This window comes from Physcomitrium patens, chromosome 14 (assembly GCF_059467195.1).
Source record: "Physcomitrium patens ecotype Gransden chromosome 14, ASM5946719v1, whole genome shotgun sequence".
In the NCBI taxonomy this organism is placed as follows: Eukaryota; Viridiplantae; Streptophyta; class Bryopsida; order Funariales; family Funariaceae; genus Physcomitrium; species Physcomitrium patens.
The window spans coordinates 13,834,711-13,858,135 of record NC_143423.1 but is presented as its reverse complement, the minus strand read 5'-3'; the positions used below and the strand labels follow the sequence as shown (position 1 = coordinate 13,858,135).

General features: G+C 42.3%; 6 protein-coding genes across 14 annotated transcripts; 1 reads left to right on the top strand and 5 right to left on the bottom strand.

The window, feature by feature from the left end:
• Positions 1-2,812, bottom strand: LOC112291436 (universal stress protein PHOS32). 6 transcript variants are annotated; one of them, XM_024538820.3, is made up of 5 exons: positions 2,552-2,812; positions 2,078-2,346; positions 1,821-1,831; positions 1,057-1,460; positions 1-668 (listed from the first exon to the last, which is right to left on the bottom strand). In XM_024538820.3, the coding sequence occupies exons 2-5, from the start codon at positions 2,126-2,128 to the stop codon at positions 442-444; spliced, it is 693 nt and encodes a 230-aa protein (XP_024394588.1). In that variant the 5' UTR covers positions 2,129-2,346; positions 2,552-2,812; the 3' UTR covers positions 1-441. The 6 variants fall into 6 exon arrangements, with proteins under 6 accessions (XP_024394588.1, XP_024394590.1, XP_024394587.1 ...); XM_024538822.3 differs by lacking the exon at positions 2,078-2,346 and adding an exon at positions 1,949-2,040; XM_024538819.3 differs by lacking the exon at positions 1,821-1,831.
• A 651-nt stretch (positions 2,813-3,463) lies between these two features.
• On the bottom strand, positions 3,464-7,182 carry LOC112291434 (serine/threonine protein phosphatase 2A 57 kDa regulatory subunit B' theta isoform). 2 transcript variants are annotated; one of them, XR_002972436.3, is made up of 3 exons: positions 5,557-7,182; positions 4,303-5,037; positions 3,464-3,998 (listed from the first exon to the last, which is right to left on the bottom strand). XR_002972436.3 is itself a non-coding variant. In XM_024538818.3 (2 exons), exons 1-2 carry the CDS (start codon positions 6,754-6,756, stop codon positions 4,633-4,635), a joined length of 1,605 nt encoding a protein of 534 aa, XP_024394586.1. In that variant the 5' UTR covers positions 6,757-7,182; the 3' UTR covers positions 3,464-4,632. The 2 variants fall into 2 exon arrangements, 1 of the variants encoding a protein (XP_024394586.1); XM_024538818.3 differs by having other exon boundaries at positions 3,464-5,037.
• On the bottom strand, positions 6,791-8,139 carry LOC141046213 (uncharacterized). The gene is made up of 2 exons (XM_073538884.2): positions 7,394-8,139; positions 6,791-7,109 (listed from the first exon to the last, which is right to left on the bottom strand). Exons 1-2 carry the CDS (start codon positions 8,137-8,139, stop codon positions 6,890-6,892), a joined length of 966 nt encoding a protein of 321 aa, XP_073394985.1. The 3' UTR covers positions 6,791-6,889.
• Positions 8,140-9,283: 1,144 nt separating this feature from the next.
• LOC112291437 (histone H2B.11) lies at positions 9,284-10,391 on the bottom strand. 2 transcript variants are annotated; one of them, XM_090255961.1, is made up of 2 exons: positions 10,088-10,391; positions 9,284-9,978 (listed from the first exon to the last, which is right to left on the bottom strand). In XM_090255961.1, exons 1-2 carry the CDS (start codon positions 10,262-10,264, stop codon positions 9,820-9,822), a joined length of 336 nt encoding a protein of 111 aa, XP_090112087.1. In that variant the 5' UTR covers positions 10,265-10,391; the 3' UTR covers positions 9,284-9,819. The 2 variants fall into 2 exon arrangements, with proteins under 2 accessions (XP_090112087.1, XP_024394594.1); XM_024538826.3 differs by having other exon boundaries at positions 9,284-9,865.
• A 1,782-nt stretch (positions 10,392-12,173) lies between these two features.
• On the bottom strand, positions 12,174-13,574 carry LOC112291438 (uncharacterized). Of its 2 annotated transcripts, XM_073538901.2 has the most exons (3): positions 13,033-13,574; positions 12,582-12,777; positions 12,174-12,427 (listed from the first exon to the last, which is right to left on the bottom strand). In XM_073538901.2, exon 1 carries the CDS (start codon positions 13,539-13,541, stop codon positions 13,083-13,085), a length of 459 nt encoding a protein of 152 aa, XP_073395002.1. In that variant the 5' UTR covers positions 13,542-13,574; the 3' UTR covers positions 12,174-12,427; positions 12,582-12,777; positions 13,033-13,082. The 2 variants fall into 2 exon arrangements, with proteins under 2 accessions (XP_073395002.1, XP_073395001.1); XM_073538900.2 differs by having other exon boundaries at positions 12,174-12,777.
• A 185-nt stretch (positions 13,575-13,759) lies between these two features.
• LOC112291681 (uncharacterized) lies at positions 13,760-23,202 on the top strand. Its single transcript, XM_024539465.3, has 25 exons — positions 13,760-14,106; positions 15,171-15,309; positions 15,581-15,646; positions 15,795-15,896; positions 16,147-16,315; positions 16,501-16,599; positions 16,786-16,935; positions 17,196-17,235; positions 17,321-17,381; positions 17,503-17,585; positions 18,030-18,128; positions 18,459-18,571; positions 18,778-18,908; positions 19,100-19,176; positions 19,421-19,529; positions 19,664-19,803; positions 20,075-20,233; positions 20,615-20,718; positions 20,936-21,111; positions 21,392-21,587; positions 21,697-21,796; positions 22,067-22,235; positions 22,443-22,525; positions 22,692-22,768; positions 22,927-23,202. The coding sequence occupies exons 1-25, from the start codon at positions 14,053-14,055 to the stop codon at positions 23,099-23,101; spliced, it is 2,871 nt and encodes a 956-aa protein (XP_024395233.1). The 5' UTR covers positions 13,760-14,052; the 3' UTR covers positions 23,102-23,202.
• Positions 23,203-23,425: the final 223 nt, after the last annotated feature.

Genomic DNA, 23,425 nt, shown 5'->3' with positions numbered 1-23,425 from the left:
AACGAGAACGGGTCAAAACACTACATTAATATAGCAACATGTCTGTTGCTGTAACTAAGTTTTGCCACTTTGGGTCAACAACTAGAACGACTGATAACACACTTTCAGCAGGAAATCACCAAAACAAACTTCTCACAACAGCCAGGAGGGTCACATCGAATTTGTAAAACAAAACCTCATCACAACCTGCTCGAATGCTTTAGAAGTCTCTCTATACAGTAGGAATGATGTGGTTGAATACTGTAGCCCATTGCCAAGTTACAATGCAACATAACGTAGACAAGAGTCATTCCAAGCCATCACAAACTAGTTTCCTGCTTGATGATGAAGTGATGAGTCTTCTCCAACTATTCAGCATAATCCTTTGTTGCCGACGCTGTTGAGGTACCCGAGGATGCTCTCGTGTTGCCATGAAGCAGGTGCAGCGTCAATCAGCACGTCTCAAACAGGCATTTCCTCACCGGTTTGAACTGGAACCTTGGGAGTTGGGCTCGGAGATGCATGTGGGCTTGGAGTTCTGGGCCTGGAATTCGACCGGTGCACAATAGTTTGGCCATTTTGATCTTCTGGGAACCTCACAACGATCACAGGGCACTCACAATGGTAAAGACAGTAGTCACTGACACTTCCAAGGCGGGATTTTCGAGAGCGTCTAGTGGCACCTACACCTGTAGGAGCAGAAGAAAACCCACAGTTGGCTCAGAGCGTGCGTGAACGCTTGCACCCAGGAATAAAAAATAAAAAAAACGTATTCTGAGACACATGATGATAGATTCATACTGCATCAAGTGCAGATGCAATAATCGTTGCTCTCACGTTTTTCAACAACTTAGAAGTTAATTTCTCACACCGCACTATGCATCGTAGAATTCTACTCTTACAGCTCAAAGAAACAATCATAACTTCGTTCGTGCGTGTTGCTCAGATATTTGAATGGTTTAGAGAATTCACAAAAAAAAAAGGGAATGCTATATGATTAGGATCTTCATAAGCAAAGTGTGGGACAACAATACTGCCCCTCAAGGACAGCGAAACAAGAAGTTGGGATGCTCCTACCTCGGCTACCCATGATCATTGCACTGACTCCAAGACGCTCAACCTCCAAGCAGATTCGCTCTTTCATGTCATGATCTTTCACGATGTGAATCTTGTAAGGTATGCCAGCGTCCAACAATGGTTTGGCAAGGTCGGCGCTTTTAGTTTCAGTGAAAATGGCAAAATCATCTTCCATTTTTTGCTGAGACTCCTTGTCATCAGCTTCAAGAACTTGATCTGTTGCACCCCAATCCGCTCCAAAAAGAACACTCGTGGGCCGCACATGGAGTATGATTACGTTGTCCCCAGGGCGAAGGTAGTTGGCCACTGCCCATTTCACCGCATAGGCACTCTCATCACTCAAATCAACTGCGATTGCGATCTTTCGATCGCGCCCTTGAGCGTCTGCATGCGGCATGCTTTCCCTGCAATAGTTATCCATGACATATTAGCAGTACTCCAGCACACGATCGACATTTTGACTTGTATTGGCACAGTTTGAAGATCGACATGCAAAAAAGGGGACTGCTCACGTGGGCTGAAACGTGATAAAGATAGGAATAGCATAAGGTCGTATGCTTCAGAAAGCCCGAGCTCCCCTAGTAAGCATATGCATTTGTTTACTGATTTCGTTGGTTTTGGACATACACTGTAGAAGGAACTTAGTTGCCTCAAACTTACCCAAAATTCAGAGGTAACTGCGAAGTAAGGCAAACGATACAACATGATCAAGCACCGATACCACAGCTGAAATGAAAAGTGATTGTGAAGGATTAAAACAATACCTTCGGAGGGTCTGTGTAAAATCCCGACCAAAGAAAGTAAGTAAAAAATTAAAATAAAGATGTGATCTAAGGACTACATGGTCTGAACGTAGCGGATAACAAGAATAAGAATGAGAATAAGAGTATACCTTGCTTTGCATCAAAACAATACTGTTTCTATGTTTAATTCATACCATCACTGGATCCAGGATGACGCTAAGAGCTACGTTTTCCTAGTGCACTTCACACAATAATAAGAAAGAAAATACGGTTATTACATTAATAGAACATAATGAAGCACAGGAGCTCGCAAATAAGTCCTCTTCCATCCATGCCAATCGTGTATGAGATTGTGAAGTTCCTCGAAAAATGGCCACAACCAGTTACACACCGCGTGCTCAGACATTACATCCAGATCGCACAATGGACAAGTCACACTTTTACGTGAACATATTTCGAAAATCTCTACTTAATTCAGTACGAGGAAGAGTTCTCACAAACCCTTCCAACTCTTCTAAAACCCCTCGTGACCGATGCGTGTAATGCTCTACAAAAAAGCTCAACAAGAGCAGAATTTCAACATCAGCTTTCACGTCACGAGGTCCAGTGAAACAAAAGCCTCATCAATCTCCCACTACACTAATCGCTCCACAAACAAGCACATGTCACAGTTTCCCCGTCCTAAAGTGGAAAACACCAAAAACGAGTTAAGGAATAAACAAACAATCCGAGAAATAGAACCGATCAGCTACCTGATAGCACAAGAAATGCCAACAAACTCCAATACGTCCCTAGGGCCTTCCGGTATCAACCGCAACAGCCTCTTAATCGCTACAAATTCCGCCGAAACCTCGTCAACTGCAACGATCAACTTCGTAGCACATACAGAACCAAATCACTGCTTCAGAGACTCCACAGAAAGCCTCTACGAGAAGAGAAACAAGTGGGGTGAGGACAGAAAGCGTGGCGCAAACGCACAAGCGTGTATCGAGACAGAAACTAGTGATTGGAGGACGCCGACGCGAGGGAAGGCACGCTCCCAGACACGCACAGGTTTTCACACTCCTCCTCCTGCCCCGAAATCTACCACCCACGATTCTTGAAATCCACGACCAAGCTCCATGAGCTTCTTCATGTCCTCAAAGGGTTCGCCGGATATCCGTTTGAATGAGCCTGTTGGCAGTGACTTCGCAGAGACTAGCTGTGCTTTTAGAATTGGTGCATTCTCCCAGCAGCAATGCCACCCATAATTTACTTCCAGGCTGTGGGTTGTTCCGCCAGCTATAATAGTGCCCCAAAGTAGATTCTAGTTCCAGATTAGACATTCATTCAATTGCTACTATTTACCAGATGAGTTATATTGCTTTGAGATAAAGTGTGTTTACTCGGGTTCATCGCCCTCGTCACCTTCAGACTCACAAGATAAGCACGCATGCAAAACAAGTTCAGACCTGCCCAGATTATTAAATTAGATAAAACGCGATTTTGGACATTCATCTTCCTTACGTACAAGTGTGGAGGTAGTTTTACAACCCATTGTACAGCCTGCTATTTATACGCTGTAAAACTAGTGAAACTCCTCCCCACACTTCTATTATAAAACCCTTCATTCTCAAGATAGATAATGAGTAACTTGTACAAATTGTATGGGATGAAATGCGAAGTATGATGAAATGGCAATAAAGCTTATTTATCACTCGCATATTAATCAGGAAAAGCCAACATAGATGTCAATCTTCTTCATCGCTGGCGTTGAAAGAACTTTGGTCTCGATCCTCAACGAAGAATTGACCATGTGTTGGTCCATCCAACCTCAAAATAGGGAAGTCACGTTTACGCAGCTTTCCAGAGAATGCAAGAATATCTATCATATGCTCGCTAACCTACTAAAACAGTAAATTATACATTAAGTTAAGCTATTCGGACTAAGCCAAGCGTTCACAAAAGAATCTAACAATATAATCATTTGTTCACAAAAGCGAGATTTGTGCATCTACTGATGACAAACACTCTCAAGTCGCCACAAGGTAATTGATCAGTAAAAAAGGAAACTGATCACTAAAGCTCTGGGTAAACAATGCACCTCTCCACAGCTGGAATGCTTTCTCACGCAAGTTATCAATCTTCGTGTACTGAAATGCTCAACATTGCATTTTAAGTTTAACCTGCGTACAAATCTCTCAACGACCCCTCCCCTCCCTACATACTTCCAATAAGAGAAAAAAATCCGGTTACTTGCCAAATCTCCACAACTTTTTGACTCACTCACCAACCATCACAAGTAACAAATGCCATCATGCACTTGGGCACAGCTATTCAAGCTCCTAAGGGTATGTTCCTAAGTTTTCTATACAAAAAACAATAAAAGCAGATGCCCTGCTCAAAAACAAACACCTACTAATCGTACAATCTTACCTCATTTTAATCCCCTGATGCACCCTAATTATATCACGAGCAAATAACAAAAATGTTGGAAGATGATAAGATAGAACTTGGATATTACCGCATATGCAATCTGCACGTCTCTTAGCACAGACGTTCCCTGATCCTGCTTTTACCCTGAGTTTCAACAAAACTCAATCCTACCCTTCAGACCCTTGCCCAGTCCGACTTTGCCATTGTGTTAGCACCACTCCCGGTCTGCTGCAACCCTGACACCTTTACTCACTTGCAACCGAAACGAAGAAGCACCCTCGTCAGGATCACTGGGGAGGCAGACAACCCCTTTCCGAAGGAGCAGAAGAGAGAAAATGCAAGCTTAACCTGCATCTTGGCAATAGCCCGCTTCACGCTAGAGGAAATAACGCTACTTCTCCACAATTCGAGCAATACCCTAAGCCGCTACTGAGGCTCTGGTCCCTGCTGCTGCATTCTTTGGGACTGTGGTTGAATTTGGCACATCATGCGACGATGCAAAAGTGTGTTGACTACCAACATTACTACGCGGGTTCCCGGCAATCTCCAGTCGTTTCCATGTTAAATCCCGCATTTCTCCCACTCCTTTGGCCTTGGCTTCATCTTCCTCATACTTGCGTTGGCATTCTTGGAATAGCTCCTGATCCATCTCCACAAACATTTTGCGCACGTTCAGCGTCAACCCGTGTACGGCCTGATTCCAGTGGCTTCGTGTGTTCCTCTCTAGAGCAGGAAAGATGATTGGTAGCACCACCTGTCGATTCTGGGCCACTAGGCTCACAATGTGATCATTATTCCACAAAAACAGCGCACGCTCTGCAACCTGAATTTCGTAATCATGGCAGGAATTAGCTCGTGAGAAAGTATTACCGCTACGCCTAGGGCGAGAGAGGGTACACCATTGATACTTTTAACCACATGCAGTAACCCCTCGGCAGTGCAACTACGAATACACTTTCCAAGCACACAGCACGCTATCAAGAAGAACCAAAATACATCAGCTCGCAGGTCGCAATTCATTGTCAAAGTCTTCCACTGAGGGTACTTAGCATAGACCTTTCAAATCGCTACTATAACTTTTAAACCGCTTAAAACGTACGCCTCAACAATTAAACAACAGTTAATGTACAATCACTCATAATCCTCGGGGCAATATTTCGACTATCTTTTTCTGGTCCACACTACTTTGGTACATTCCAGCTCCATCCGCATATAAATAATAATGTGCAAGTTCAACAACCACAGGCATAATTCCACTTCCAAGGACTGCGTCAACAACGCCCCGAAGTCCAAATCCCCTTACAAACTATCTCAGATTTCAAGCGCACATCACAACGCATACCTGAAAATGCGAACTGTTCAGACACCGACCGATCTGTCGAAACAGCGGGACTATGCACTTCTGAAACTCTGCGCTCTGTGTCGCCTCCAACACCTCTTCCAACTCCCCCAGAAACAGCACCTCTTTCTGACTGTTCGTCATCGGCCAGTACCGCAGCAGCCCCCTTATCACCACATCCCCCAGCTTGAAGTCCTTCTCCACGAACTGGATAATGCAGTACGACAGCTGCTGATGGTACATCGACACACACTTTGGCTTGTGCAGCGGGATCAGCGCCCGCACCAAAAATACCTTGTGCTCCTCCTTCAGGGGCAGCGCGAACCCATTGATGATGCTCCCCAGTATCTCCAAAAGCTCCGCGATCCCGTTGTGCTTCTCCGTCTCAAATATTAACCTGTAAAATATGTTGTTGATGGCCTTTCGTATGAAGGGCCGGTGCACCATGAACTTCCCGTATATCCGGTGCAATATCGTCTTCAGGTATTCCCTCTCCCGAGGATCCTCGCTGTCGAACAGGTCCAGCAGTCTCAGCACGAACGAATGATCAATGTATCTCTTCGCCAGCTTCGCGTCCGTCTCACTCGACACCACGTACCGCAACAGAAATTCGTACACGATCTGCAGGTGTGGCCACGCCGGCTCCATAGTCGGCTCTTCCTCCTCCGCGTCAAAACTCTCCGAACCCTTATTCTCGTGGGAGGACGGAGGCAGGGTTCGGAACAAATTGGCTGCCAGCATCCTCGTGATGTCCTCGAAGACCGCTTCCGTGAACTTCCCCGACCCAGAGGTCACGTAGTCCACCAGCTCCAGCAGCATCTGCCGCTTGATTTCTTTCTCCTTCACATCCATCGTCGGATCCGTGAAATCGAACGTGCGGCAGCACAGAGCCAGCTTTCGAACGAACAAATTCTGTCTATCCGACGTCGGCACATCTCTGAACGACGGCAGGGTCTCGAAGCTTGGGGTCGGCTGCTTCACCACTGCTCCAAATTTCCCCACCGGATGCACAGCTGCTGCAGCACCACCAACCTTACTGCTAGCAGGGACCCCAGCTGATGCTGGAGCTCCCACGGCATAGTTACCAACTCTGCTGCCCGCTGCCTGACTTACGACATCGGGTGCCGAAGCGGATGCATCGGTTTTATCATCGGTTTTACCCTTGGTCCCGCGCTGCATCACGCGCTTGAACTTAAAAACCATCTCTAGTTCTCTTGCTGTTCTATCCGCACACTGTTAGAATGCCTGACCTAGAACCACGCTCTCCTGAAATGCTGGCTTTCGAGGAGCTACTGCACTTGTACGTCGCCTCAAACCACCGCCACGATAAGCCGCATCAAGAAAAATATCCGGCAATAGTGCCACTGTTCATCTCAAGGAAATGGACATCATGTACCGTACCTCCAAGCTCCGGAAAGCTATCGGTAAATTGCCCCACGTAATCGTTGTTTCCACCGTGCAGGCATGCCCTTGACCCAAATCCACAAGTCATCCCGCAATCCAATGGGACTCCAAAACCCTCAGAACCAATTTCAACAAATCCAAGCTTCCCTGCACTAACACACCAAGTACCCTCCCTATTCGTTTCACTGCAGGCGATCCAAGCAACCACCCAATTCCAGAGCTAACCTAAAAAATCACAAAAAAAAAAAAAAAAAAAAAAAAAAATCGTAGTTACAGCAATGGTAAAAACGCGGTATACACCTCCCACCCAATCAAGCAACATCCAGAAGATTCCAGCAGCATCTGGCAGCAATCGAATTCTCCGCCCCGAACCTCCCCGATTCAAAAGCTTCAAGGCAGCCAAACCCTGCAGAGCTTCTAGCCAAAGCTCACAAACCTGATGCAAAACGAAGAATCCTCAAGGACGCCGGTGGCAAGCTCCTCAATATCCAACCCGCTGTCGCAACACCTCAGGGGGGGCAGTACCGACGACGCCAAACCACAAACTCTACCTCTCAGGAGCAAATTCTCCCTCCAGCACCCCAAGGTCCTGCCAGTCAATGCTGCGAGAAGAGTAAAGGCAGCGGGAGGGAATAACGCCGGCGCTGGCGATGGAGGTGACCACGCCTGACAGGGAGACTGGGCGAAAGCCAGAATTAGGGGACAGGCAACGATGCTAATGCATACTTGCAACACCCTCTCTCTCTCTCTCTCTCTCTCTCTCTCTCGCTGGCTGTGTCCCTCGCTGGTTCTCTCCACGCGCGTGATGGCAGCATGCGCCGCAACCACACTAGCGCACAGCAACACTGGGTCACCAGCGTCAGCGTCAGTGGCGTGGTCGTGGTCGTGGTGGAGGGCGCCGCCGGGGCAGTGAACGAGGAAGGCTGCGAACGAGGCAGGCGGGTGAACGGGGGCTGCGCGTTGTTCCACCGAGTAGAGTAGTGTGGCTGGCTTCCTTCCTTCCTTCCAAGTCTGTGCATCCCATATTTTCCTTATGCTTTCCCGTTTCAGCGTGTGCCTTGGATTCCACTGGACATTCCCTCCCGACGAATTATGTTTTCCTGAGCAAATTAAGAAAACTGCTCCTTGAATACCTCCAATACACAGATAATTTCTTCGACGACGAATTATTCTACCGAGCATTCAGGTGAGCTTCAATCATGCTGACATGTAACTTTTCTTTCTACAATGTCGTATAATTCCTATACATCTGTATATACATATATCTGCAGATAAGAATACGTGTGTGTGATTTTGTTGAAACCATGAACCAGGGATCCTATTGTGAAATTGCTGTTTTAATGTTTCTCAATTATTCAAGTTGGAAATTAGTATGAATGTTTATCAAATCGATTTCATGATTCGTTTTCTGTTCACAGTTAAGTATTAATTATTTTTGGAATTTTCAATTTGCTTATCTCCGCTGTATATTGTAGGGAAATTGATATGTTTCACGTATACACAACGTAGTGACAGTTAACATATGTTTCTTACACATGTGATATTGTGACCTTGTGTGATACTTTTAGATTAGCATGGAAATACTGTGTTTACCTCATCTACACAGACGTTAATGATTCACACTGTGAAAATGTCTCAGCGGACTTTTCATTGACATGTTTAATGACCGCGTCCATTTTCCGAAGTTTAGGAGAGGGAATCCATCAAACCATGGCTTCTTACCGCTTCATCGTAATCATTGCACCTTGTAAACGCCAGACCGATAGTCCAGAAGTGGGTATTATGTAGATCAATTGTTCACCATCCAGCTGCAAGTCACATTACCTTTCGGCAAGGGGAACAATATCCACTTCTGATTGTCATTGTTAACAATGGGCGTTGTAAAATGGGAGAGAGTAGTCTCTTATGGTTCAGACTGCAAATGGTAGTTAGATCAGACGATGAAATTGTATTTGAAAGTATCACAATTATTGACAAGTGTTCTTCCCCAAAGGACTGTGTCCTGATTTCACTGGCTTGCTGTTGGGACACATGCCATCAGCTCTGATATTCAAGCAGGGCTCGCAGAGACAAAGTTGATTACAAACTCATTTCAGTGAGATGAACTTATCATCCGGGCGGGCACTACTTTCAGGACGTGCGCAAGTGAGCTGAGACCCACAACTATTACGTGCCAACATGGCCTCCTGTTAATCTGCAGTACCGACTAGCGTGTGATGCGGAGACGAGGCTAGCGGGCTACTGAAATTTACCGCCGACCCAATTAGTGAGTGTATTTTCTTTATAGAAACGGCTTACAGTTCATGCAGAATGCTAGCACCCAATCTTAGAAATAGCGGAATAATTATTCCATGCAAGATTTTCTAGACAACAAGTCCGCCGTCTCGTTACCTCTAAGAGAGAAGCGAGGCGATTTGTTGCTGGAATCGAGGCGTTTCTATCATCCAAAAAGTTTCTACCACGTGTCTCTCCCATGCTGTTGGTACTACCTCATCAAAGATAGGACTAGTGTTCATACCAAATCACATGCGAAGTTTCCAGAACTAGTCCAGCTGTATGGTTTGATCACATCCTTCAGATCACGACTAGTTCAGGTTGCAAGAGCATAAATTATCACAGATGATGGTGTTAATAAACACCAAATTATATTGAAGGGATTCAGACCAGAAACACCTTATGCGCTAGTAAACTTAGTCACCGCCTTTGTACCTTCTGACACGGCGTGCTTCGCCAATTCCCCTGGCAATATTAACCTCACAGCAGTTTGGATCTCGCGAGAAGTGATCGTTGGCTTCTTATTGTACCGTGCCAGACGAGCAGCCTCTTGGGCCAGCTTCTCGAAAATATCATTAATAAATGAGTTCATAATACCCATCGCCTTCGATGAAATACCGGTATCAGGGTGCACCTGAGAAAATAGAATATATTCAACAAAAGGTAGACTAGCATCTTCAGTGCCAGAAGAGATGGCATCATCCTACGCTGCGCAGTTCGCTGTATTTTCATGACCAATACGTGTTCCTTCAACAACAAGCAACTCACAGGACATGACTTCGACATTGAAGAGAACATAGGGTGTAATGCAGGCAAAGGAATAGCTAGTCGGAATTTACAGAGAATAAGTATATACCTGCTTCAAGACCTTGTAGATGTAAATCTTGTAGGTCTCGACACTCTTCTTAGACTTCTTCTTCTTCGCATCGCCCTTGGTGTCGGCCTTAATCTTCTTCTCCGCCTTCTTCACCACGGGCTTCTTTTCGGCCTTCGATTTGCCAGCCTTCTGCTCCTCACCTGCCTTTGGAGCCATTTCGGCCTGGTAGCGAAAAGGAAAGACAGGCAAATAGCACTATCTGACGTAGACAAGCAACAGCACAAACGAAAACGCAACAAGAGTAGAGTCACTCAACAGAGAGGGAAGTCGTGGAAAACAAGACAGCAACGAAGCTGAAGATCTGACGTCTGAGCTCACGCTTTATATACCGAGATGATGAGAACGAGCCAATGGGATCGCTTGGTGAGCACGCCGCAGATCGAGGTGGCTGACCGTCCGATTGCGATCGCATGGTTAAATTTTGAAACAGGTTTGGCGCCATTTTTCCCTCCCTTTCTCCGCGCTCGTAGTCCGTTGGAAGCTAGGATGTGGAATCGAACCCTGGCCGTATAGACAGGGGAGCTGGACGATGGTGACGTCATCCTTCCTTGCTATCATGCTCCACGTTTAGTTTGCTATAATTTCTTTCTGTGAAGTTCGAGGAAAGAAAATTCAGCCATAGTTGATAAAAAGCCACAAATGTGACTGAATGAAAGGTGATAATTATTTTTCTTTTTTCTTATTCCTTTCGTTTTCTTTTAAACTCAAAATGTACTACACCCAAAAAGTAACGTGTCAATGAAAGTTAAAAGTAATTTGAAAATAATTCACATATTTCTCAAACGTAAGCAAGTAAGCTCGCATAAAGCATAGTGATTATAAATTTTAGTTATATCACAGGTACTCGAGTATTTTGACATTTTTTTTTTTGTTTCATTTACTGAAATATTGATTATATATATATATATGATACAAAAATAATAAAAATAAGAATCCTACCTTTTTGATTGGTGTATTTTAATTTGTAAAATACAAGGCTCAAATATGGTGTAAAGTGTTTTATTTTCCACTGTTGTATTGATTCTGAAAATTGATAGTGTTCTGAATATTGTTCTGTTTCTAATAGTGATCTTGTATTATGTTTGATTGCTAAAATAGTATGAAAACAAATAGAACATGTGATCACTATTTGCAACATACTAACATGGTAGTGTTGTTTAATTAATTAAGGACACATACAATGTTTTGACCAAATTATGACTCACAAGTTGCTGTAGATCAAACCAAATTGATTCTTACTACATGTGTTAATATATATATCTATATATATATATCTATAGTGGTGTCCTGTTTGACCTATTTTCAGTAACTACATCAACATGTTATTTTCATTCTTGAAGGTACATGCTTTAAAAATAAATGAAAAAACACCCATCAGAGAATATGTACAACATCGAACATCTACAACTACTATACACTATTATATCATGTAAAAACTGTATCTCATTGTTAAAATCAAACAATTTGTACCACAAAACATTATTGTACAAAATTTAATGGTGATTTGAAATACTACGATCTGCATTGAAACTTATGCCAAACAAGTATACTGACCATAATGTAGAAAGGAATACAAGAAAAATTCAGTGTTCTCAAAAATCGAGATTTAAAATATCGCTATTTCAAGACATTTATGGTCCAATGCAATATGTTATTTGATCTGTTTCATGAGAAAGTTTACCTCATAAAAGCTGAATATTAAAAGTATGTACTTATGAACTGCAAGAAAAAAATACAGTAAATCATGATCTTGCCTTTCAAAGTAGTAAAAATAAGTACATTGATTTTTCTTGAAGATTCAAACCCTAACCAATGAACCAAATAAATATAAAAACTACATGTGAGCAATGAAATGATAAAATAACTCTAAACACTTGCATTTATGGCTAAGTACTTTTGCTTACTTTGTTATTGATTTGAGAACCCTAATTTGATACAACATGATGTGCACATTGTCTTCATGTATACCAACTTAAGTGATGATTTGTTGACATATTCTATTTTTATTTTTCATATAAAAAGTATAAAGATATAAAATTGAAAACATTGTTAGATGCACAGATAATTGTGTGAACTACATGTAAAGATTTTTATTGATCACAGTCCATGCAGATCACGGGATATGACTATTATGGTCAAAACTGTGAGATTATCTACTCCAATTACTCTAGATGTGTAATTAATTTACGTTTTCTAAACTTATAAGGGATTATGATAACTAAGCGCAACTTGACAATAAAAAGTGCAACGTACAAGTCTTACGTCCTTAAAATACTTAACCTATCATTCTCTCATTGTAAACCTCCAAAATCATGAACCCTGCAAGTGCCCAAGGCAGGAATCGCTAGAAATCACTATGAAGATTATACAACTTTTAAACCAAAGCACAAACAAATAAGAAAAAAAGAATCAAAATCAAAAGATGTAAATGGAGAAAGTTCCCACTAGGTCTACACGAAAATGGCAAATTCACCTGTTGCTCTTCTCCAGTTCGACGAACATACCGATTCTGTAACCGAGGGTATTTGTTAATTATAAGATCAGGATTATGTTCCTTTTTTCACCTCAGGAAGACCAACCACATTAAGTGGAGTTTTAATTTGCCAGTTTCACCCGCCTCATGCTCCAGCGTGCATACAATGAGGACGTCCGTTTCCGACGTTTCGCATCTAACAAATGCAGCAACAAGTCATGGAGTAGCGAAAAAACCAGCCCTCACACATTCAACAACAACTCTTCCAGAGATACTGAACCAATTTCAACACAGCGTATCGCAACACGTTTAGGTCGACAAGGAAATTCAGCAGAAAGAAAACCCTAAACACACCCCACCCATCCAGTTCCCCCGAAATCCAACGCGATTCAGCCACCTACATTCACTCTCTCAGACAAACTTCCACAAAATTTCCTCAACCACGGCTCACCTCTGGAACCCAGAAGCTGTGCGTGACGCCCTTCTACTGATCTCTTAATATCACGCAGTGCACTGAAATCTCCACCCAGTCACCGCAACGCTCCTCCATGTCTCATCCGCAGCTGGTGGCGAGGGCACAGTTCCAGCTTGCACCATCACCAATCCTGCCTCACCCAGGGCGACGAGGAAACCCCCAATGGATTTAACCGCAAGGAGGGCGTCCTCCGTAACGGCGTGGTGGCACAGACGGCCGCCAAGGATAAACCCAAGAAGAGAAAAACACTTAAAAGGACTCACGAAATGTAGAAACGGATTGCAACCCAGAGCGTAGTGGTCGAAAACAAAGCAGCGGCAGCAGTGGAACAGATGCAGCGACGCAACCCACAAACTGATGATCCACTGCTTGCGAATATTTGGTCTGCTGCAGCAATCGACACGACGAAACGGCCAGCGGGGACTTGCTGAGGAGCCAACAGTCCGTACGTACGTACGCCCGTCCGTGGGTTCGTTTGTTGCCATATTTCGTCGTTAGCTCGTTCATTCGTTTTCGTTGGTTTACCCTCTTTCTCGTTCTTCCTTTCTCTTTTTCTTTTCCTTTAAAAGCACGCCTGTCACGACTGGTCAACAGGCTTCAGAGGTGAAAGTAAAAGGGCGACAATATACACCCGAAAGAATATCATATACGATGATACATACCAATAATGAATACGGAGCAAAGGAAGCTTGACGTGGGATTCAGAAGTCGATTCCACTCAGAACAGTCCTCCTGCTTCATTGAGGTGGGTTTAGGTTTTTGATGGAGCACTTGCGGATCATAGTGCAAGCTCCACTGACACCGATTTCCCGTGGATCAATGGCGCGGTGAAGGAACTTATGGGTTGTGCTACCTCACCGCAGTTGCGATAAGCGAGCTTCTTTTTGCAGTGTAGAGGTCGTTTCAAGGAGGAGAATCGGCAGCTTTGATGATGTCAATTGGAGTCGGAGAGAAGGGGAATTGAGGTTCAAGGAGTATAGAGAGGGTGTTGAAGTCATGGCCCGTTTTGCTGCTCTCTCTGTGTTGGTGCTCCTCGCGGCTGCAACCTTGGTGATTTCGGCACCTCGACCTGGATCAGTTGGTTCTGTCTTTTTTATTTTTATTTTTTATGTCTTCATTGTTCCTTGTCAGTTTTGTTGATGGTTATCTTCAACAAGTCCTCGGGGAACAGACCATAGTTCTTCTTTGGTGATGTGAGTGGAGAATTAAGTTTGGAAGGATAGATGGTCTAGTTGGGCCCCCCTTTGCAATCGCGTACAGGAGACTATGTTTTGTTGAGTGGTGGGTTGCGATGTTTGGAACGTGGGTCATTAAGATTTTGGAAATAAGCGGAGTGGTTTTTGGGAATATTAATTTTCTCACAATCTAGGTCGGGTGAGCGTCAGACCCAGTTTTGTTCTAGACATCAATGCAGCCATTATACTCAATAGGGGTTCCATTCACACCATTTTACACCAACTCCGATGTGAAGCCATTTGATGAGCTGGTTATGTGCAATTTAACCCTCTGTGCAAGAAAGCGAACATGTTTAGGGTACATTAGATGTTTCTTACTTGTAGTGTCACGATGTAATGATAGGTGCTGGTGTATTTAAGCAAGAAAACATTGTTTGTAATTTGGATTCTCACAACCAAGGTGCAAATCGGGTTGTTTTATTGTGCCTATCTTAGATGATCGGCTGTTTCTACCTCTTTGATTCCTACTGTACTGTCTGTGACGATCCGTCTACACCTCTCGTGGTTTCCACATGCTGTGATGATAGAGTATGCGAGCTGTTAAACTGATCTTTTTATTTAATTAAAATTATTAATAGAGTCGAAGATGGCTCTCTTAGGGTTATACATTGGCCTGACCTTCTGGCCATCCTGTTGCAATAATTTTAATCTTACAATAAGTCGCTGAAGATGGGATTTTGTTTTGTTTTGTTTTGTTTTGTTTTTTTGTTTTTTTGTTTTGTTTTGTTTTGTTTTGTTTTTTTTTTTTTTTTTTTTTTTTTGTTTTTTTGTTTTGGCCACTTGGTTCTTTATGCTACTCGGCGTAACTTCCAAAATTCATTTACAGTGTGATCTTCGAGTTCAGAATTCTAATCAAGGTTTTCTTTGAGAATACTCCAGGTGGGAGTGCAAGGTCAGGGGGAGAAGACGATTAGCAACAAAGGATGGCAGGCACGACCCCGCAAGCCTCCGTCAGTGTTGTCCCTCTTTAACATGAAGGTCAAAAGCAAATTTTGGAATGAGAATGTCATGTCCCATGGTGAGTTGATTGAAACGTATTGGGTTCATGTGTTCTTTTGATGATTAATTCGGGGAAGCGTTTGTAAATGCAGCTTAGATGAGGAACATGTTATTAAATTGCCGTAGCATTTGCCAACATCAATGTTACGTAATTCAAATTTTCTGGCGTAGTATTCTTCACGACGAAAGTCATTCCCCAATCACCATGTTCATTGTTGACAGACCTACATCATATGTTATTACTTGTTTGTTCGATTCTTAAAAGTTTAATTTCGTGTCTATGGGCTCAGTGAATGAAGATTGGGAAGTTTCGAAGGAGATCAGCAGGGAAGCGAAGGCTAATTACACCAAGGCAGGTACTGGTGACTGATTATACGTTCTTACTTTACGTGTCAAGAATTCGATTCATTGTCTGTTCTTTGAAGAATAATACGTCATTATCTTTGGTAGAGCTGGCTAAGACCCTGACGTTTTCGAGTGCATCTAACCGAATCTGCTGTGCAGGATTTTTGGGATATTATTTGAATCTGGAAGAAATCGATGCACTTCACATTCCTGTCCCTGTCAACCTCATTTTTGTGGGGTTCAATGGCGACGGAAATCAAGGTATTGCTATTTTTATCTCTTACGGTCGATAATTGGGAAAGTTGTTACAAAGCGTACTTGAGGCTTTACGTGCTTCAATTGAGATTGAATACGCTCTGACAGTTAGGTGGAAAATTCTCTATGATCTAATGATTCATGCCGGACTTTGTTTCGTCTGCGATCTTTACGAGACTCTTCTGTATGCAAGAAAGTTTCCAATTTAAAATTTGATAATCATATTGTGACTTGAGTGATTATCTTATGCTTGCAGCCATCAAGTTGGGACAGGCGGAGTTGGAGAGGTGGTTCTCAAACCTCGATCACTTGATGGAGCATACTCGTGTGCCACAATTAGGAGAGTCGTTGACACCCTTCTACCGTTTGAAGGGAGATGGGGCACAAAGGCATCATCTTCCCCTAGTTAGCAATGTCCACTACAAGTAAACCTTTGCTCACTCTAAGGTTATGTTTGACATGTTTGATTTCTTGTAAGCTCCGCACATGGCAATGTTGTTCCAAAGGTTACATAGTTTCAGTTGTCAACAAACAGAACTGTAGTCGAACGTGTGATAGGGTCGAATTTAACGATGTACTGAACATTCTGTGAGCGTAATCTTTTTGACAGCTACTCGATGCACTCCATTGAAATGAATGCTGGAGTGACCCAAGTCTTTGAGAGGGCGATCGCAGCTCTGTCGCGAAGGGAAGATCCAACCGATACGAAGTATTCCCCTCCCTTTTCTCGTTGCTATGGTCAACTGGCCGGGAGTATCCCTTTCACTGATTCTTAACTCTGTTGGCTACTGATGTGGTATCGGAACATTTTTGCCTCTCTAAGTTGGACGTCGTTTACTCTGTTGATCAGGTACGAATAGTAAGGTGTTCATGTTTATGGATTCCACACTTGCAGGAATGACACGGATGTGATGTGGCAAGTGGATATGGATGGCATGTCGCACATCTTTTCTAGTTTCATAAGCTTCCTTCAGCTGGACGATGCCTACAACATCATAATACTAAACCCTAAACGAAATGCAACACGTGCTAATTATGGTTATAGGTATGAATATGCACATATTTTCAAATTGAAGTTGTTTCTTTCAATTTGTTTTGGTTTACATAACAATTTCCTCATTGTATATGGAATTTTCTGGTTTGGTTGCATACTTGTTAATCGAGATATGTGTGACCATGTTTAGTAGTAGTGGTTGCTTTTGAATCTGTTAAAGATGTGAGAGAATGTATTCCTTTGAGAAATGAACCCTTCTAGACGCTACCGGCTTCTAATATGTTGTGTTTAACGCACCTTGTTGGGTGCAGACGAGGGCTATCCGAAGAGGAGCTTCGGCTTTTAGAAAATGTAACATTCTCCTCCCTCATACGTTTCCTCTTTAAGTGTCTGACTTCCGTTGTATCCGAACGCTAACTAGTAGTCTCATGTGCAGGATGGAGACGCCAAGATGAAAGTTTTTCAGTCTAAAGGACTTCGCGTCATTAATCCTCTAGGTTAGCGTTTTGAGACTGTTCTGTATGATCAATATTGATTCTTTGTGTTTTATTAGGTTCTTTGAATAGTTGTACTGATTTTTAGCACTAAACAATAACATTTTTCTAAGTGGTTGTGCAGAAAAGGATAGATATCAAAAGCCTCTATATGCACGACACCCTATGATGAAGTTTGCATGGACGACAGCTGACTACAAAGACACGGTATGTTTGTATCTTACTTTCCGCAGTTGTTCCTTGTCTTTGTCTCTTTGCCCAATTTGGTAAAATTCGTTGGCTGGAACTGGGAGAGAGCAGCTTATTTTACCAAGTAAGATTTGTGCTAAGTTTATTGCTGGGACTGCACTTGAATTTATGTTTATTGTGGTTTGGATTGTGCTTTTAAGTTGGATCACGATTTGAATTTGGCTTAACCAAAGTACGTTTGCGTCAATTTACGCTTTGAATAGGTCTCGTAGGTGGTTTCACTAAGACTAGAAATAGAGCGACGATTTCTTACACAGGCCGATGTTAGAATTTGGGAAAGGGAAATAAATTCACTTTTTTTTCTCATAACCATGAGGAAGTTGTGGAATCAAGTGAATAGTTATGGAATGTTTGAGATTGGTTTGTGTTTGATAGTTTCACAAGGTTTCTAGTGATTTTCAGGGGCACTGGGTGGATGCATACAATAACGCTCTTACTGAGGTGGAAAAGGATTTACACGGCAAGTCAGCTGTGGATACCATGATCCACACCGCTCAAAAGGTGTGATTTGAAGTGCCTGAATCCGCTCCCTCTTCTTTCAGCTTTATGCTCTACATTCAAATCGGCGTTTCTAGTCTCTCTGTTCCAGCTGCACTCTTGTATATTCTTAGCCATGTTGTTGGAGGAAGAGGTTACGACCAGAGAGATTAAGTTCAGGTTAGCGTGAGCTCTTGTAGATAATCTTTGATGTAGGGTTTGTCTGTAGGTTATTTCAGGATGTACTACGGCTACTAAAGTACCTATTTTTGTCGAGAATGATTTTGTTTGAGTTCATGACTCGAGTGGCAATTGAAGAACTGTTTCCTCGAATCATTTCGTGAATCTGCTCAGATACTGGCTGGACGGAGTGGAGAAGGTAATGGTCTCTTTCGAGCACTGAAGGATGCGAAGCCAACGAACTTGCAAGCAGACTGTTTAGTGAATACTTGGGTGGGAAAGGAAAGGTAAACAGGAGGAGGTATCATGTCTATTGGCTCGGTAGTTTCGGTGATTTGCGTCATTGAGATGATGGTGTTTTCACTGTGCTCTCTCCGTTAGAAGGAATACCTCTGAAAGGCGAACAGGTTGTTAGCTACTGCTTGCAGCTTTCATTTAATTTTGATACCTTAAATGAAATTTGTTTTTAATTAATTAATGTTTCGGTAAGCAGGTGGGCTTTCTTAGACCTCACAGCAGCTCCTTTTACTTGGGGTTCCACTGTTGGCGGAGAAGGAGTTCGTGTGGAACGCAGCTTGCCGTCTGTTGATGAAAGTTTTGGACCCCATTCTACGGAATACAATGGTACTGATTAACGCATCACACTTCTGTGTGTTATGTTCCTAATCATGTTGGATGACCCCATTAATTGGCTTGTGTGTCTACAGTACGTGATGTTTACCCTACAGGTGCTTAATGGGCTTGTAAAATTATGGGGCACTTAGATTTTTTGTCCCATCCAGTCTCTTACTTTAAATAATGTCCTGAGTCTGAAGGTGCAACAGAAGAACAGGTGCAAGAGGATTTGCAGAACATGGTTCATGACCGTTTCACTGTCTTCGAAGAAAAAGAGGTAGGGTTTGTTTTCTGGCGTTCTGTAACTAGGACTGGACTTTAGTACGTTAAAATGGTTTGTTTGGGGTCGATAAAAGTATCAGGTTTATTGAGTTCTTATGTTTGTGCAAAAATAGCACTTCTTATGTTTCGGGGTCTCAATGTCCGAGGACGCCTAAATACTTTCCTTCACAAATTTTGTGGGTTTAATTTACCAATGTGGTATATTACATAATGATGTGTTGTCGACGTTGGGATTTCAGGATCCTCAGCAGCATGCTGTCGATATGCTTCTAGCGGAAATCGATGTTTATGAAATGTTTTACTTCAAGCACTGCCAGGGCCGCAAAGTCCACCTTGCCTTGTGTGAAGGTAATATCTTCTGTCTGTAAGAAGCTGGAGAGACGTCTAAAATATATCGTGTAAACATATGGCTCTTTTACTAATTTTCACAGATTCTGAGATGCTATAGTTGTTGATATTTGGTTTACTGTATCTCGTTGTAGAGCTTCGCGAGAGGATGGATGATGTTAAAGTAGAGTTGTCAAGCTTCAGTGAAGAGCTCCCAGACGAATCTCAGAGGACCAAAGCATCTGCTGCACTGAAGCGTATTGAAGAATGGAACTTGTTTTCAGCTCCTACCTTGGTATGTCACTCTGAGGAAGTGCGAACTGTTATACTCTTAAACAGTGAGATATGCATTTTTCATGCATCGTCATCTGCCACCTGCTATGTCCCTGGTTTTCTGAATTTATCTTCATAAGTCGAGATAATTCGTGTGCAAAAGTAAAAATCTTGGTTTCAAATGTGTCCTAATTTAGTTCGATTCTGTACGTTTACAGTCTCGCAGCTTGATTCATTTTACCTAAGAAAATTGTCTGATATTTAATGTTGCTGTATCTTCTTGTAAACTGCAGAAGCCTGAAGCCTTCTCGCTTTCACGAGATACGTTTTTGGCACACCTTGCTTCAACTTTGTCTGGATCAATGAAGCACCTCATCACCCCGTCAACAGCTGATGGTGCATTTCATTATTATGAAAAGATTGTTTTCCAGATTTATATTATCACTCAAGAGGTTGGTCTTCATACTTTTTGATCTGGAATTTCTTATCTGCATTGATTGAGGGTATATGTTAGGTTTCTTTTTTGGGTTTTATATCTAAAGAGAAGCTGCGTATGAATCGTAGTAAATTTGCTGTGTTTCAGTACTGGATTGTACCTTTCTGAAATTATGGAAAAATCTTTGGCAAGTTTTGTTTTCTTTTCATTCTTAACTTTGTGCAATTCTTTGTATATGCTGTCCAAAGCATTAAAGTTTTATGAATATAGCCAGTAATCATTGCGTGCAATTTGGACATTGTCACACCTGTGTAGCTGGCATACTTGAGTACATGGGTGGTACGTAAATCTTGTCCTGGGCTTAAGAAATTAACGCTAGCAGCTGTTATTTCTTCAGAAATTGAAGAACGCAATGTCGGTGCCAGTGGATGTTGAAGCGCTTGTAGGATCTCTGAAAGAGCTGATTGTACCTCCTCAGAGGGTTGCGTTCAGTGTAAAGAAGTAAGTTATTTTTTGTTTGAATCGATCTATAATACTCTTAGGGATCAAGTACTTCTTTAGTTTAGGTACTGTTTATAAATTTTTACTGTACTGTGTTTGGTTAGAAATTAGATTGAAACTTATCTGACTAAATTTCTGCCAAGTAATAAGATTAACAGTGTAGGAACTGCTGTTACACCTCAAACTGAGAATTCTCTCAATGTGGATGTGGGAACAGAGTAGTGCTTTCAGATGATCCTGCTTTGGCTATGGCCTTCTCTGTTGCACGACGTGCTGCTGCAGTCCCAGTTTTGTTGGTAGATGGAACCTATCGGGCTTCAAATCGTGTATATCTTGATTCTCTTCTTCTTCAAGCGCAGTTACAACGTCTCAATGAGTTTGCGACTACCTCAGGTGAGAATCTGCAGAAATAAAAGAAAAGAGATGAAAAGAAGCCTTATTTTGACAACCGAGCACAGACAAGATATTTGTGATCTCAACTTTTATGGCTACATGTCTTGGAAGCGTTAGGTTGCTACATTTTTCAGTGTTTTGAATTGGTTTATTGATGTCCTTGTTGAATTTCGTTTAACTTCTGTTGCACTATACCCGATAAGTGGATGGCATGCAAAGCGTCGTAGATGTAGCCATAAAAAAAAATAATAATCATTTGGGTATTGATCTTATATTGCAGACCTCAATACGCAGGGACGGGCGTCCTTAGAAGTACCTATATTCTGGTTTGTGCGATCAGGTGAGGAGCCATTATTCATAGATAAACATTACGTGGCGAAGGCCTTGCCGGATATGGTTTTCGTCGTACAATCTAACCAATCAAAATGGGAGAGTCACTTGCAGTGCAACAGCAAAGTTGTACATTGGGACCTCAAGTAAGACCATGTACTTCTAAAAACTCGTGATTAAGCCGAAGTGATTGATTGTGTTTAGTTTCAGTAATTTGTTTACTTGCACAATTAATGGTCTTGTTCATTGTTGCAGCCGACCAATAAAGGCAGCTGTGGCAGCTGTGGCCGAGCACCTTGCAGGATTGGTCGAGACTCAGCTCACTTATAGTCATGCTCATCAGAATACTGCTCAGGTCTGTTCTAGTATTACACTGTAGGTCATTTCAAGTGTGCTGTAATACCTAATTTCATGAAAAACGGTCAGCGATCATATATTATGGTTGGGAGTCTTCTTTTGATTGGCTCCGACTCTGACTTTTCTGTGACCGCCGTCCCTGATTGATGCTTCCAATTTTCAGTATGTAAACATTCACCATAGGTCTTATGTTTAGCATAGCATGTTAGTAAAAGTTTTATCATTCCATTTTGGATTGGCTCATTGTATGGATGTTGCATGGAGGCAGGACTGGACGTGGGTAGCAGGTTCACACGTACTTTCCTGTACGGCCAAAGGCTATGAGGTTTCAAGTTTTCAAACTGACGCTATCGCTCGGAGCTACATGGTTACTGCGTTGGATGAGTCAATCGAAATACTAAATGCAGGAATAAGTCTTTTAAGCAAGGAGGGAACTTGTATCCATCAAAGTTGCTTTTATTTGCTGTTCTTGAATTATTTTGTGTTCTTAATTATTGTCTCGAATTGACATGAGAGATTCGAGAAGAGTATTTGTAATGAAAGGTGTTGGCAAGATTGTTTTTGGAAGATGAAGAGATTGGGAGTAAGATGGTATACTGCTATGTATTTGATTTTACTTTGTGGCCTTGACCTTATTATTTTAGATGAAAAAACTTTCGCAGTGGTGAAATCACGTCAAACGAAATTATTGAGACATTATCAGTCCGTTGTTCATCTATGGAGACGGGTGTGCCTTGCTCCAATCCCCTCCTCTGTCATTGTAAATTTACTCTGATAAATGTGTATCCTTCTAATCCTAGTTTTAGACTAGTTGCTGTTGTCAACACGTTGCAGAGCAAGGAGGAGAGAGTTTTTAATGATATCTGAATATTTGTTACTTGCCTTTGTCACAGATCGCAAGTTTGGCTGAAACTCTTCGCTATGGTGAAGTGGTGAAGCTTCTGACTTATCTGGAACGGGATGCAAAAGAGTAAGTTTTGCAGTTCTATCGTGGATTCTTTCTCGACTAGCTTCAAGTTTCCTACAAAATAATCTGATTCATTCAATCAAATTTTTTCCGAGTACTGTTTACTTCCCTTAGTTCGCAAATTTAAACATTGCCCTTACCACGTCATTGTGATTTTGTAGCTTTTACATGGAGGCAAACGAAACCGTGGCTGCTATGCATCCCATCAAATGCTTGAAGGAGAGGAAAGTGGATGTGGATTTTGACTGGTCAAAGGTGTTGGCTGGGGTTGTAGTAGTAGTGGTTGTGTTGTGGTTGCTCCTGCGGAGGAGGAGGCCCAAACCGAAAATTAACTAGAAGCTCATCAGCACAGTTGTCACTGGTACTTAGCAGTTCACAATTCTGTTGTATGTACATTCAAAATAGTCACTTACACGAGTCATTATGCTGCCTTGAAATCTGAATTACTCCTGTGATAGTTCAATAGATTTGTCTTGCATGCTATGCTCACAAGTTCTGTGTTTTCATTGTTTGAGCATCCTTAATTGTGAAACGCATCGTACAGTTAGTAGCAATGAAACACAGTTCCGTCTCAATACAAATCCAATAAAATGTGAGAACGTAAAACAAAATAAAAAAATGTAAAGAATGCTGCTTTTGGGTTCCCATCTTAAGAAGTTT

Excerpts from the sequence above, each read along its gene's own strand:
- LOC141046213 (XM_073538884.2), bottom strand. The coding sequence starts at position 8,139 with ATGCTCGGTAGAATAATTCGTCGTCGAAGAAATTATCTGTGTATTGGA. Across the intron at positions 7,110-7,393 it reads GATTCTTCGTTTTGCATCAG|TGCAGGGAAGCTTGGATTTG; the intron begins GTTTGTGAGCTT and ends TTGGTGTGTTAG.
- LOC112291438 (XM_073538900.2), bottom strand. The coding sequence starts at position 13,541 with ATGGCAACAAACGAACCCACGGACGGGCGTACGTACGTACGGACTGTT.
- LOC112291434 (XM_024538818.3), bottom strand. The coding sequence starts at position 6,756 with ATGGTTTTTAAGTTCAAGCGCGTGATGCAGCGCGGGACCAAGGGTAAA. Across the intron at positions 5,038-5,556 it reads TGAACAGTTCGCATTTTCAG|GTTGCAGAGCGTGCGCTGTT; the intron begins GTATGCGTTGTG and ends TACGAAATTCAG.
- LOC112291681 (XM_024539465.3), top strand. The coding sequence starts at position 14,053 with ATGGCCCGTTTTGCTGCTCTCTCTGTGTTGGTGCTCCTCGCGGCTGCA. Across the intron at positions 19,804-20,074 it reads TGTTTTCAGCTCCTACCTTG|AAGCCTGAAGCCTTCTCGCT; the intron begins GTATGTCACTCT and ends TGTAAACTGCAG. Across the intron at positions 21,797-22,066 it reads CTCATCAGAATACTGCTCAG|GACTGGACGTGGGTAGCAGG; the intron begins GTCTGTTCTAGT and ends GCATGGAGGCAG.
- LOC112291436 (XM_024538819.3), bottom strand. The coding sequence starts at position 2,205 with ATGTCTGAGCACGCGGTGTGTAACTGGTTGTGGCCATTTTTCGAGGAA. Across the intron at positions 1,461-2,077 it reads CTTCATTATGTTCTATTAAT|GGAAAGCATGCCGCATGCAG; the intron begins GTAATAACCGTA and ends TAACTATTGCAG. Across the intron at positions 669-1,056 it reads AATGATCATGGGTAGCCGAG|GTGTAGGTGCCACTAGACGC; the intron begins GTAGGAGCATCC and ends CTGCTCCTACAG.
- LOC112291437 (XM_024538826.3), bottom strand. The coding sequence starts at position 10,264 with ATGGCTCCAAAGGCAGGTGAGGAGCAGAAGGCTGGCAAATCGAAGGCC. Across the intron at positions 9,866-10,087 it reads TCTACAAGGTCTTGAAGCAG|GTGCACCCTGATACCGGTAT; the intron begins GTATATACTTAT and ends CTATTTTCTCAG.